The sequence below is a fragment of the Aptenodytes forsteri genome, unplaced genomic scaffold, assembly GCF_000699145.1.
Source record: "Aptenodytes forsteri isolate BGI_AS27 unplaced genomic scaffold, ASM69914v1 Scaffold53, whole genome shotgun sequence".
Lineage (NCBI taxonomy): Eukaryota > Metazoa > Chordata > Aves > Sphenisciformes > Spheniscidae > Aptenodytes > Aptenodytes forsteri.
Window position 1 is genome coordinate 9,268,096 of NW_008795909.1, and position 13,987 is coordinate 9,282,082.

At 47.3% G+C, this 13,987-nt stretch overlaps 1 protein-coding gene across 1 annotated transcript in view; it reads left to right on the forward strand.

The window, feature by feature from the left end:
* The window catches only part of GRIP2 (glutamate receptor interacting protein 2), a 153,684-nt gene that overhangs the window by 100,441 nt on the left and 39,256 nt on the right, over positions 1-13,987 (forward strand). The window contains exons 7-11 of the mRNA XM_009284545.2: positions 448-593; positions 7,756-7,903; positions 8,620-8,789; positions 12,796-12,921; positions 13,833-13,985. Of these exons, the coding sequence (XP_009282820.2) occupies positions 448-593; positions 7,756-7,903; positions 8,620-8,789; positions 12,796-12,921; positions 13,833-13,985 (743 nt within the window). The remainder of the gene's footprint in view (positions 1-447; positions 594-7,755; positions 7,904-8,619; positions 8,790-12,795; positions 12,922-13,832; positions 13,986-13,987) is intronic.

Sequence of the window (13,987 nt, forward strand, 5' to 3'; positions counted from 1 at the left end):
GTGGAACGACACAGGTGGTGTGGGACCTGTGGGGGGTGGGGGGGATGGGGCCCGTGCTCATAGGCTGACCTATCTGTAAGTGTTATAGTTATAAGCAGAAACTCCTCTTCCAGAGGCAGCCACTTAATTAACCCTGTGCAGATGAAGAGCTGATGCTGTGTTAGAAAGCAGGAGGCAGTCTGTCTGTTCTCATGCGACTAATTTAGTACTGGCCTGGTACTATAAATAACCCAAAGTATTGTCCCAAGGAGTGTTCAATTCCTACAAGATCAAAGTAATTGGCTTTTTTTAATATATACACACAGATATGTAGTATACACACACAAAATATATAAATATATGATATATACAAAATATAGATAGATATATAAATATATATAGAAAATATATCTAAATATAAATAAATACATTTATACAAAAAACCCTTTTGCCTGTGGCTTCCTACAGGGAAGGGTCCTTGAAAATTGGGGACAGGCTGCTGAGCGTCGATGGGATCCCTCTGCACAGCATGACCCACGCTGACGCCCTCAACATCCTGCGGCAGTGCAGCCAGGAGGCACTCTTCCAGATCGAGTATGATGTGACCATCATGGGTAAGGCCAAGATGGTTGTGGTGGCGTTTTCTCTGATTGCCTGGAAAGTATGTGAAACTAGACACAGTAACTGGGATACTCAGTTTCAGTGGAAAAATTGCCGAGCAGTGCGCTGCCAACGTGGGTGTAGGGGGTAGAGTTCAAAGCCGGCTTAGTTGAATGCATTTGAAATGCCCTTATCCAATGATGTGTCTCCATGGGAGTGATGACTGGTTTTAGAGGAGGGGGAAGAAGGGGATTTTTTTAATGTAGGCAAAGAGGGCATAGGAGAAGTCGGAGTTAAAGGGGGCTGGAGCACTCTGCCAGCACTGCAAATATTGCTATTAAATGCGTGCAGGGGAGTGAGCTGCAAGCAGGCAGAGACTTGCTGTGGCTTCAGTTCTGAATTTTGACCCTGCTTGATTCTGGAGCTATTCCCTTTCTTAGAAACATTAGTTCAGATCTGCTTCTGAAATAAATGAGGGGTGATCAACTGATTGACCCCAAATAAGACAGAATTTACTGGAGGGCAGAGGATGGGTATTTCTAAAAAGTATTCTACACAGTAGATATTAAGTTTGAGGGTTTGGAGGGTTGGTGGTTTTTTTTCCATTTGATTTTCAGTTTCAAGCCCTGGGAAAGGGTTTATTATTAGCTACTGTAAAGTCATTTTGAGCTGGCTTTGTGACACACAGCTGTTACTGCAGGGAGCATCGTTAATGAGTTTAAGGTTACCACAGAGTCCGAAGCTGTGTTGATTCTGGAAGCTTGTTGAGCTGTGTGTTAGATTTTGATGTTGCATATACGTCTCCAGAGGGGTTTCTGCCTCCACTGGAGCCACAGGCTGGCCTAGGTTGGAGTCTTTTCTGCAAATCATGCAAACCAGTCCAGCACATCTGGGCCTAGGATCCAGTGAGGAATAGGAGTCCGTGGTGATATCGGGTTGTTTTCTCATTTGTCAGTGAGGAGGGAAATAAAAAGGATCTGCAGCTGAGAGAGTTTAATACCATGCCACCCCCAAGGAAAGAGGGCTGAGAACGCCAGAACTCGCTCCGTGCAATGTGCAAGAGGGTTGCACCAGGATAAGGGAGCTCCTCGTGCCAGCCCTGAGGGCTTTCTGCTTCCTTTTCAGTCTCCTGCCCCCAGGCTTCCCCTTTCCTTTCGGCAGAAACTCCACAAGCGTGGACATACTGGGTCTCCCCTGGGGGAGGAGGCTGACAGGACCTGGGTAGCCGTGTGCCATGCAGACACATACTCCGCTGGGAGAGCTGGAAGGAAAACCTGATGCCTTGGCAGTTGCCTGCACGTTGCCTGGCTTCTGCCATGCTACAGGAGCAGCTTCTCTTTAGAAATTGGCTGGTATTCATGAAAAAGAGGAAATGCTTAAATGATGGAAAATGGAAACTACCCAAACCCTATTTTCTACCTTTCTGTATGATTGTGATTGTGGTAACTCCACAGCAGTCAGTAAGAGGAAGGGGCGGGTGGAGTTAAGGAGGGATTTTGCACAGAGCTATCAAGTCTGAACAGTAGCAAACAATTAATGCTGCGTGGGAAACGGGCTTTTTTGGGGTTTTGTTGTTTGTACAGTCCCCTGGTGCCTATGTTGCAGAAAGTTGATTGTTTTAAAACCTGACTTGGAGCGAAAATAGCCATGAAGGTGTCTTGGTATTTCTTCTTGAGTAACTCTTCCACCTAAAACTGTTAGGGTTGAGTGAACACAGAGCGATGGCAGGGTTTTATGCAGTGATTCTCCATCTTGTGTTGCTGTACAGTGGACCACAACCAGATACTTCCCAAGATGTAAAACCAGCCCCTTTCTTAGATAATTTCTGCACAGAGAGTGCTTCTCCCCAACCCCCTAAAGGGATATACTTTCCCTGCTTTCTTTTAAGGCAAGATGATGCAGAATGTGTAGCTTAAAACAATCTCTGCAGACAGTTTTGCCAGGCAACAGCTAATAACTGCAACGGGAGATGAGTGCATCATCCCCAAATCACAACTATTAGAGACATTCTCTTTACCAGCCACAGGAAGATGATGAGGGAAGGGAAGAGCAGGTGCTGGAAGTAGTGTGGAGATGTTATTAGCCTGAAGGGACCACCCTTAATTCCCATTTTGGAAACTTGGTGAAAGGGCTGGGGGCACACGTGGCTGCACAGTTCAGCTGATTCATTATAAGAGCTGGGGACGCCACCATCAAGTGGGGCTTGGCCTGTTCATCCCCAGGGAAAACAGAGGTTTTTACATCGCGCTCACTCTCTGCTGCAGCCGTACACACTGGGGTGGAGTGGGCTGACCCTCGAGGAAGGAAATTTGGTTTTCCGCATCTGTCCTTGGTGAGAGACCAAGGCTGCTGTGGGGGAGTGTCGAATCACGGCGTTCCCCAGCTGGCTGCGTGGTTTCTCAGTGAAAATTGTGCACTGAGGATGAGCTGCATGGCACCAGCCCTGCCCTCAGTGCGAGGGACGTGGCAGCTGCTTGCCATCGCCACTGAGCATCCCCTGGCTGTCAGGCTTTCACCAGGGAGGCCAGTGTAGGATGTGGCCGCGGCAGGCTTTTAATCAAATTGGCTGAGATTTCTCAAGGCCACCAAAGGAATTAAATTTATTTGCCATTTCCATTTAAAAGGAGTGCAAACTGGGCATGCACCTCCCTTGGGCATTGGGAAAATCTCTGCCCTTTGCCAGATAAACATTGCAATAAATAGATGCTTTCCCACGGTGACACTCTATCTTATGGGCATTTTAAAAAAGGGAGGAAGAAAGTAAAAAACCAACAAATAAACTGATCAGCCAGAAGCTGGTGGCATTTGAATAGTTACTCTGTAAATAAGCTGTGTGTGCCATGACACGAGGCACTGGGCTGCAAGCCTTTAGGGTTGACTCATGGAGGCGGGAAGCTCTCTGCCAGAGATGACGAATGAGCAAAGTGATTTTCTGTGTCCTTCTCCTCTGCCTTCCCCTGGCTGCCCCTCCAACCATTCATTTTTAGGCTGAAGATTTATAGGCCTGTGGGGCTCTTCTGCTGATGGAGTAGAGGGCTGGTAGTGTCCCACAAAGGGGTGACCGCTTGGCGTCTGCTGAGCGGTGGCAGGGGGTAGGGCCTGAAGAGCGGCCCATGAAGTCAAATGCCTCCACGCCCATGAAGCCAGAGGATCACGAGCCGTTGGGCTGTGTCAGGAAGGGGGCAGCTCCCTGCTTTGGTTCTTCTAGGAGGTTTTGGTTTATTTTGTTTGTATTTTCAAGGGGTGTGTGTCTCTTTTTCCTTCCCGCCCCTTGCCCCCCCCTTTCTCCCCCAAAGGCATTACAGCAGGGAAAAAATCATCCCTACCAGCACACCTCACTTATTCCCCGGGCAAGTGCTCATAACGCTTTCCAGCCTGGTTACAAGAGCCGTCCCTCCTTAGGGAGGTGAGCAAAGCCAGGTGAGGCTCAAGGAAACCTAGTGCAAGAAGGGAAAAAAACCCCACAGTATTTCCTCCAAAATAAGCTGCTGAGAGAATGATCTTTTAGAAAATACCTGCCAACCCCCAGCTTTGAGTGATGGGGTAACCAGCTCTCCTGTACCTTCGGCACTGGGGTGTCTGACTGCCTGGAGCAGACTGTTTCCCTTGTATCCATCACGATATTGGTGAGTACCCCTCAAGCTTGTGGGTGTGAGCAGGTTTTGCACAGCCCTTTGTGTCCTGGGGTCAACCAGGTGGACAGAGCGATAGGATTCGCTGTACTTGAGCAAGTTTTGGTAGGCTTTCCTCTTTCTGTTTTGGCGGAGAAGGTTAGAGGGTTGATTAGACCTGTAGTGAGTCACCTGGTGGCTGCTGAATTTCCACCTGAACATTTTGAAATGGCTGGAATTTGGGTTTGGAAGGAAAAATGCAGGGCAGGTTTGGGGGGCAGATGTTGACTGATTCAGGCCAGAGCTGCTGATACCAGCTCTCCTGTACCTTCGGCACTGGGGTGTCTGACTGCCTGGAGCAGACTGTTTCCCTTGTATCCATCACGATATTGGTGAGTACCCCTCAAGCTTGTGGGTGTGAGCAGGTTTTGCACAGCCCTTTGTGTCCTGGGGTCAACCAGGTGGACAGAGCGATAGGATTCGCTGTACTTGAGCAAGTTTTGGTAGGCTTTCCTCTTTCTGTTTTGGTGGAGAAGGTTAGAGGGTTGATTAGACCTGTAGTGAGTCACCTGGTGGCTGCTGAATTTCCACCTGAACATTTTGAAATGGCTGGAATTTGGGTTTGGAAGGAAAAATGCAGGGCAGGTTTGTGGGGCAGATGTTGACTGATTCAGGCCAGAGCTGCTGATACTGAAATTTAACAGGGTTCTATCCAATTCATTTATCCTATTAATTTAGTCAATGCCACCTAAAAAGAGCTGATGTCTTCAAAAAGGTGGAGGGCTTAAGGGTTTATTTGGTTACTAAAACTATTGTTTCTGAAGATGGATGAAGAGAGCATGTGTGCTTTCCCCCCGGCAACGTCAGGAGATGTAACATTATTCATCCAGCAAAGGGGAATGGGTCTTTGGGACCCTGTCTGACTATCCACTAAACAAGCATATATTTTTGGACAAGTTGTGTGACAGCTGTGCCTCAGTTTCCCAATCTGTAAAATGGTACCATCCTCCTCTGGGAAGCACAATTCATTGCTTGGAAAATGCTTTCAAACCCTTACAGGAAAATCTGCCCAGCCATGCAAGGTAGCGTATGCATACATGGTTTTTCTGTTCCTTGGTAACAAAACCCTAGAGAAATGATGCAAGCTGCTGTATCCATATTAAACTCTGTTACTGGCATCAGTGTTGCTTGTTCTGCAACGGTGTGATTTTTGGCCCTCAGTGCATGCTGAGCAGCATTTGAGTTGAATATCTCCTGAATGCTGAGCCTCCAAAACAACTGCTTAGAGTCTCTTGGCTTGCAAGAAAGGATCTTGCTTTAAGTAAGGCAAGATTTGCTGTGAAACGCAGGAGAGCTGCGGATGCCTTTTCCACAGATGCTGGCTGAGGTTGCAGCTGTGCGTGATGGTGCAAGAACACCTTGTGGTGCCAAAGCAGCAACACGAATTGACTCCCTACAGTAAGGTTATTGCATGGTCTGCCCTGGCCTCTCCGTGTTTCTTTTTAAATTAGCTTGGATGTAATAGCCCCGTGTTAATCACGCCTCACAAATATTGCTAAATTGCAGACTCCTGACCTTTGATTTGTGCCAAATCTTTCCCTAGAATAATTAATAGAGGCTTGGCTGGTATTTCCCCGACAAATGCCTCTATAAAATGGATTTGGAGCAATTCTCATCTATGCCACTGGAGATGAGAATTAAAGGGGATGGCAGGGTGGCCCGTGCTGTGTGCAGCGGGAGGAGGGACCGTGGGCTGGAGGCAGGACTGTGATTTCCTACAGTCTTATTGATACCTAGGTCCTGGCATGGGAGAAGGTACCCAAAGCCCTTTCCTCTCATCATTGTGCTGAGACCCACCCTGGGAAACACTTGGCAAAGCCAAGAAGCTTGGATGCTGCGTAAAACCGAGAGGAGTAGGTATTTTCCTTGCAAAGAAAGGTCTACTACTCCAGCAAGCCTTTTTCCGTATTTTTTTTTTTCCTGTCTCCTTCCCTTCAGCTGGAGAAATACAAGTTTCTGTCCCTCTTCAAAGGTTATGTGCTGGACACACACGGGCTGCAAAACCAACATATAGCTGGTGTTTGCTGTTGGAAGAGATCCTCAGTCTCTTGGTGCTTTCTTTGCTAACGAAGGCTTAAGTGTACCTTCTGCAAGCTTTAGCTGGGTGCTTTGTGTATCTTTTGATTGAATGGGGCTGTTCTTTTTGCTAGGGCCTGCAGGTCTCCCCAGTGGTCCTTTTCAACAGAGAATAAACAGTGTTTTATTTGAAGCCTGCATAACCTTTAAAATGGCTCATTCCTCCTCCTTCCTCCCCTGGGAAAAAGAGCACTGCGAGTAGACCAAAGCCTGAACATCCCCTGCCTGATCCCCAGGTGAACTTTCCAAGGGAAATTTCTGTCTCCAGAGACTCAGCATCTTCAACAAATCTCAGGAAAGCCCTCGCTGCAGCTTAGCTTTCGAGATTTGCATCAATGCTCCCATTTATCAGAGAGCAAGAATGAGCCATGCATCAAGTTTTGGAGCCAAGTAGGATCAGCGTTTTTAGTGGAGCATAGCTTTGGAAGAGAAAAGCCTTACTATGAATAATTAAGGGCTTAGGAGGCATCAGGCTCTCGGAGGGCTCTGCTGGCCTTTCCTTCGAAGCAGGTGGCTGGGTGTCTGTGAAGTGCTCTTGTGGGGGGATCAAACTCCACATGGGGTGCTGGTTGTGGGTTGTGTGGTGGTGATAACATGTTTGTGAATCCAGCCTTTTTACGATGGCTTTAGGTAATCTGGAAGCAAACGTGTATAATAAAGGTGGAGGGCATTTCTGTCTAATCAGCCAGAGACACAGGCTTTCTTTTTCCTCCCCCTTCCTCAGAAGAGATGAATAGGTATGGTGCAGGCTTATGCTAACAGGTGCAATTTCGTAGGAGTTTCACAGTCTCACTTACAGCATCTATTAAGCTTATTGCAGAAATGCCTCTTTTAAACATGAGTTACCCCTGTATTGTCTGATGAGAGAGAGGAGGCTTTTGTAAGCATGCAGGTAGGTAGCACTGTGTCTCTGCTCCCACTGTCACACTGGAGGAGCTGAAACGAGCAGTTGAGGCGATATTTCAAAGCTGGTGCTGAAGCATACAAGACTTCTGAGTACTTCAGAAAGTGGGGTCCTGTTTCTTTGTGCCTTTTTTTGTTTGTTTGGGAAGAAGCCTATAACAGCAATGTCTTTCTGATCTTCCTTTTTTGTGCTTTTAATACTGTTGATGTAACTGCTGCACAGTCTTTGAGCAATCTCTTCCTCGATCTTGCTATTTAACCCCAAGAAAAGAGGCAGGGGGGTTGTTTCCATGTGTGAATTGTTGTAATATTTCTTCACTTCATTATCATACATATTTTGTGCAGAAGCAATTTTGCTTCTTGAGTTTACTTCTTTGTTAAGTTACTGCGTGATATAAAATGTAGGATGTCGGAACTACAGGTTTGCTGATACACATGACAAGTCAGCACTATTGGCCAACCCCTTGCATTTAGAAATGGAAAAGGCTGTATGAGAAGTGTCTTCAGATGCTCTCTTGTTTTGCAGATACTGTAGCAAATGCTTCAGGTCCTTTACTAGTTGAAATAGCAAAGACTCCGGGGTCTACGCTAGGAATCACACTGATGACAACCATGCACCGGAACAAGCAGGTCATTGTCATCGACAAGATCAAGCCAGCCAGCGTGGTGGACAGGTACAGATCTGAACAGGCTGCTCCTAGCTCTGCTTTTCCTTTCTTTGCTGCTTTTTTGTCCCCTTGTTAGTTATATACCATTCTTCCCTGCCTCACCTTGAAATGGCCATGTCCACATGTTCTTAGCACTGAGCATGCTAAAAATATCTGACCCAACACCAGTGGACACTCCTCACCGGGAATGAATGTAACTCAGTGCATGTGAAAGCTGAGCTCTTGTTTTAAAAACCTCAGATCTGACTGCCCTGGAGCTGTGGAATGGCAAACGCCTATTCTGGAGACTTCTGGCTAGAGCCTTTTCCTGATGGGCAAGTCAGCTAGTCACCCTTTACATGGGGATGCAGAAAGACAGACTGTGATGCAGCCCTAGCTGTGGTTAGTCGTGTTGCTGAGCTGAACTGTTGGCTTGTACGACTTAGCTACACTGCTGGCTGAGCCCTCAGCCATCCAGACTAGCTATGAGTGGGCACTATTAAAAAGATCTTTCCCAAGCCACCAGCAGCACTGACTCAAGCATGAACTGTCTTAGTTGGTGTTTTGGGCAACGCTTGAACCTAAGGTTCAAATTGGAAGTAAAAAAAAATGAGATATGAAAAAAAATTCACATGAATTCACACAACAATTTATAGTTGGATTTTGTATGTTTCTGTTCCCAACTGTAAGGACATGGATTTTGGCCATGTGTATAATTACCTCTCTTGCTGTTTCCTTTGCAGATGTGGCGCGTTGCATGTTGGTGACCATATTCTCTCCATTGATGGTACGAGTACAGAGCACTGCTCCTTATTAGAAGCAACTCAGCTTTTAGCTGCCACTTCGGAAAATGTCAAGCTGGAGATATTACCTGTTCACCAAAGCAGGCTGCCTTTGAAGCCTCCAGAAACAGGTGTGTCCTCCGTGCAAACACTGTCGGTTGCCCTCAAAACTCACTTGAGGTCCCTACTGGGCTTCTTGCTGTTTTTGAATGCTGGCAACAGACTCCAAAGAGAGACATCTGTGGAGGAAAAAAAAAAATGATGTTTTGATGAAGTGCATGTGATTAGATGACATTCTTCAAGGATGTGAATAGGAAAAAAAGGTAACATCTGTGCTTGAATGGGGAAATTGGAGCTGGGAATCCCAGGATTTTGCAGTGCTGAGTGCTGTGCAAGCCGCTTCCTTAGTACCTCAGATAAGAGACTTTAATGGAGAGGGAGGAAAACAACCTTGGTGGTGGTAAACGTATTTCCAAGCTCAGTTTTCATTTGCTGATGCCTGGTAAGGTTTTGTAAAGGACATGTCAGTAGCTAGGCAGGATCCTGCTGGACTTCCTTAGGAAACAAAGCTGTAACAGAAGTGTTCATCTTCTGGACCAGCCTGTTTGAATGGCCGCTGTGTCTGAGGAGCCAGGGGTAGAGTGAATGCATCCGTAGCTGCTGCTTTCCACCACCCCCCACCAAAGAAATACTGGGAAAAAAATTCTATCTCCAGTGAAATCAAGCCCCAAATGCTTGTAAACATCATTAGGAATTCACCCTGATGAGCATCCTTGTTGCCTACCTTTAGTTTCTCCTTCCACGTGAGAGGCTGACTCAGGCTCTCATATAAACTTCATTGTGAACACAGTGTCAGTACTGGTAGATTTGTTGCAACTCTTGCCTTTGTTACAGTCCGCACTGGTGGTCTTGTAATTCATGTGTTTCAGGCGTGACTGTTCAGTACCAGCCCCTTTTGCAACCATTTTCAATCACTTGTCCCTCAGGAACATGCATTTTAATAATATTGGTGCAGAGTAGCCCTGGGCACAGCTCTTCTTTCCATTCTCTTTTAGGTTTGGGGAAAGGAAGAAAATATCTGTGCTGTCTTCTTTAACATGATGTGGTGAAACAAAATCTAATAACATCTCCATGTCTAGAAATAAATCTCTTGCATGTCCAGTCCAATTTGTGCAGAATTAAAGCATTTTAACAAAGGGGATGGATGACTTGACCTTTGTGCCCAAGAAAAAATGGAAAGCTATAATCCTTTTTCGATGGCTGTTAAAATGAACGATTCTCGTCCTTCCATTAGTGCCCTGGTCCTAATCTCCTTTCAGAATATATGCATTCAGCAGCAGCTCAGGAGAAGGAGGATCTGTGGAAGGAGAGCTCGGTGTGTTCAGAGCATTTTTACCCAAACCTCCATACATCAGATCAGTTTGCTGTGGCAGAAATACAGAACACAAACTTGGGACAATAATTGCAACACATGAATATGAAAAATAAGGGATATAACAATTGTTCCCACTTTTGATTAAACTCTTTAACACATGAAGGATAATAGGGAAGGATGCTGCTCATCTACATGGCTGTTAGGAGGCAGAGGTGTGGGGTTGGAGACCAGTGCTTGGGCTTGAACCTTCGCCAGTGCTGATGGGGATTGGAAAAGGGGGGTGGTGGGGACAGGAAGGAGAGTGCTTTGGGCAAGAGGAGCAGCTCACAAAGCAGTGCTCCTCAGTGGTGCAACCAGCCACGGCACTGTGCAGCCCATGGTGAGCAGCCGAGGAGCCAGACCAAAGTTGACAAACTGCGTTTGGATCTGGGAGAGACGCTGCTTTCTGCTGCAGACACCAAGTGCCAACTCCACAGGCTGCTTTTTCTGAGTTTAGGGAAACAAACAGGAGCAGTAAGGAAAAATGGGCCATGTAAAAGCAAACTGTCGTGGTTGGCAAGAGAGTGGTCTGGAAAGCAGCCAAGGAGAGGAGACCGTGCAGACGCATCCATGTTCAGCACTTGCATTACTGAGTTCTTTCAGTGTGTGCCTGCATGGGGCTTGTCATTATATTTTTTAAATGTGGCTTTTCACGCAATCAAAATCCAGTTATTGAGGAGGTGGAGGGGGATCTGAAGCTGCAGCTGCCATGCAAAAGTACAGTCTAATGCTGAAGCACGGGATTTATCAAACTGAGTTTGCTTTCTCTGTGGTGCTGGGGGCATTTGTGGGAGGATTACGCTCTGCTCACAAGATCAACAGGAGCGAATGGTGCCCAGGAGCGGTGCTGGGATGGATGGGTTTCCTCAGGCAGGGATGATGTGCAAAAGCTTGGGGAAGGCTGTTGTAGGTTTTTATCATAGAATTGTCCAAAACCTCATCTCTTCCCCAATGCACTGACAGCTGAGTTTCAAAGGCACTTTCTTCTGTTTTCAGATATGAGCTAAGAATTTATAGACAAATGGGAGAGTTTTAATTACTATAAAGGGATTAAATGATTTTGTATATATGCCTATAAGCTCTGTCCCTCATGTTCAAAGTGTGTAATTTTATTAAGAACTTTCCTTTTTGTCTAGATATAGCTACATTTATTAATTTGATTTTTGTTTTTAAAAGCTGCCTGGCTCTGAATTTACTTTTGAATCCACAAAGTAGAAACCCCGGAGCTGAAAGTGTATTTTTTAAGAGCTTGATAGACTAAGTGCTAAACTCACTAAATGTTTAGCAAAGACTAAATATAATCACTATATTGGTTGGAAAACCTGACCTGAATGATTTGATGCCTGTGATGCATGCACACAAAATGGATTTCCACTGTTAAAGGTACTAACAGATGACCTTTAGATGAGATCTCTGGGTGGACTCACTAAATAAACTGGGTCCCTGTCCCAGGTTTGCACCTTCAGAAAGCTCTGGTAGTACCAGCGCTGGCAGCGTTTCTGCCTACTTGGAGGACACAGAGCCTGGAGGAGATCTCATCCTGGAAAGGTGGTTGCCAGTCAGTGCAAGTGGTTGCAAAGTTAAGAGCTCTGGGATAACTCGTGGCTCCAGTGATGCTCCACTGTGGGATGCCGTTCATGCTTAGCTGAATAAAAGAGGCACTTGCAATCTTGCTCGTTAGCCAGCAATTCCTCTTGGAAGAAAATAGATCCAGACAGCATGGTGCAGAGATTTGGGAGAGAAAATCCAGTGCTGCTGGGCAAGGAAAACCAAACAGACCCTGGGCTGCCCAGGGGCAAAAGGAGCGTCAGTGAGAACAGGCAAAGGACCTGTGCCTGGGAGGATATTTGAGGCACTCCAGAGGAGATCTGTGGCATCGTGACCTGATGTCACAAAGCCACAGTTCCTGGGACAAGGGATTTCCAGATGGTGAATGTCATGCTGCAACAGATTTCTGCCAACATGTGCTGGGCTGGGGTTAGGGTTGAAGCTAAAGCAGTTGTGTGGCCTTGAATAGAGTCTGACATGTTGGTGCCATGCTTTAGTTTACTGTTTGCCGCAGCGTTGGCACCTCTTCCTGTGTCGGTGGCCCTCTGTAATTGCCTTTAAGCAGTGGTGTATACAGTCCCTTTTGTTCTGGTGAGCTGGAGGTGGCCCTCCACTACTCCTCTCTTTCATCCATATGTGCACCCTGCGATGGATTCCTGGCCAAGAGCAGCCACTAAACAACCAAATGCTGAAGCCAAGCAAAGTGCTCAAAGCAGCCCTTGGCATGTGCGGAAGGTGTTGAGCCTTGTCCCCGGGAGGGCAGCTCCAGCAGCAAGGTGGGAAACAGCACAAGGAGGTTTCCCCAGTGCTGTTGGATAATGCTGATGGCCTCTGTGGGAAATTTGTGGCTGGAGGGAGCTTCTGCATGTCGCACAACAGACTGCAAATGGTAATGACATCTGTGTGCTGCCAGCATGGCTTAGTCAAGCCGTTGGCTCAGGATGTGGAATTTTTTATGGGGAAGGGGTGGATATCTGCCACTTTGCATCAAGCGTCATGAGGTTACGTGGGGATGCGTTTTTGCTGCTGGTGCTTGATGCACTGTGGCTGGGTCCTGACTTGTTCAGAGCTGGTATGAGGCTCTTTTCTACAATCTCCTGGCTTACGCTTCTTACCTTTTCTTTCTCTCACTTCTCCCTGCCTGTGGTGAATTCTGCTCCCCTGGGTGCCATCAGTCAAGGTGCAGAAGAGCGACCACCACCATTGCTGGGACCCCTGTGTCAACTACTGTCACACCCACCACCCCGGGCACTGTAAGACGCCCACGTGGAACCAGACGTCTGGACAGGATTACTGCAAATGTAACCCCAGCACATGGCATTGCCCCCATCCCTGCGCGTGTTCATTCATGTTGTTCCCCTTCATTTTCGTAATACCCAACTCCATAGCCACAAGTGTCACTCGTTTCCTCCTTGGTCAGCTGGGACTGTTTTCACAGGTCCAGTGCTGAGGTGCAAAATCAGTATCTGCAGCCCAGCATGTGCAGATCTGGTAACTGAAGTGAGAGCGGTGTGCTGGGCAGACCCATGCTCCCATCTTCTAACCGCGTACCCCAGTGCCACGTTTCATACGGCAAGGGCAAAAATGAGTTGCTGTGGGACAAGGAGGGCAGTTCTGGTGGCATGTAGGAACGTGATACGTCAACGCATCCAGCTCAGCCCTGGTGCCACACAACATGTTAGCAGCAGGATTACAGCTGCTTCAAACTCTGTCTGTAAGCCCACCTCTTGCAGGAAGCAGGCTCTGTTCAGCCCCAGGTTTCTTGTCTTATGACAGTAAGATAAGGAGGAAATGTTACGCTGTGTGTTGGGAAGCAAACAGGGCAGCCCAGCTGCCCAGCAGCTCAAGTTCAAGCTGTGGTTTCTCTTTCTATGTATTTAAGGTCTGTTAGTGCCATCGTGCCAACCTGCTGTTGGCTGTCCTGCATCCATGATGCACTTCTCACCTGGTGGCCTGGATGCTGCAGTGACAGGCAGCCCAGGCACTGGAGTCACTGCACACCAGACAGCAATGTCCATCTTGAGCCCAAGCTCACTCTCACAGCTCTCCTGGAGCTGCAAGCCCAGGACAAGGTTCTCACCTCAATCTTGAGCCCTGGAGCTGGGAAGAAGGAGCTAGTCCAAACACATTAAGCGTTTGATGAACACCCATTAGATGAACCCGCTGCCGCACTTCTCTGCACACATCCTTAACACGCTCTGTATTTCCCCAGCTCTGGTGGCTGCCAACTTCTCGTCTCCCACCATGACTGCGCAGGGCTTCCCCTGCCAGAACTCGAACACACTACCTCGCAGCTCCCACCCCATGAGCCCCCGCACAACCATGCTGAGGAGGAGGCAGAAGAAGAAGGAGCACAAGAGCTCACGT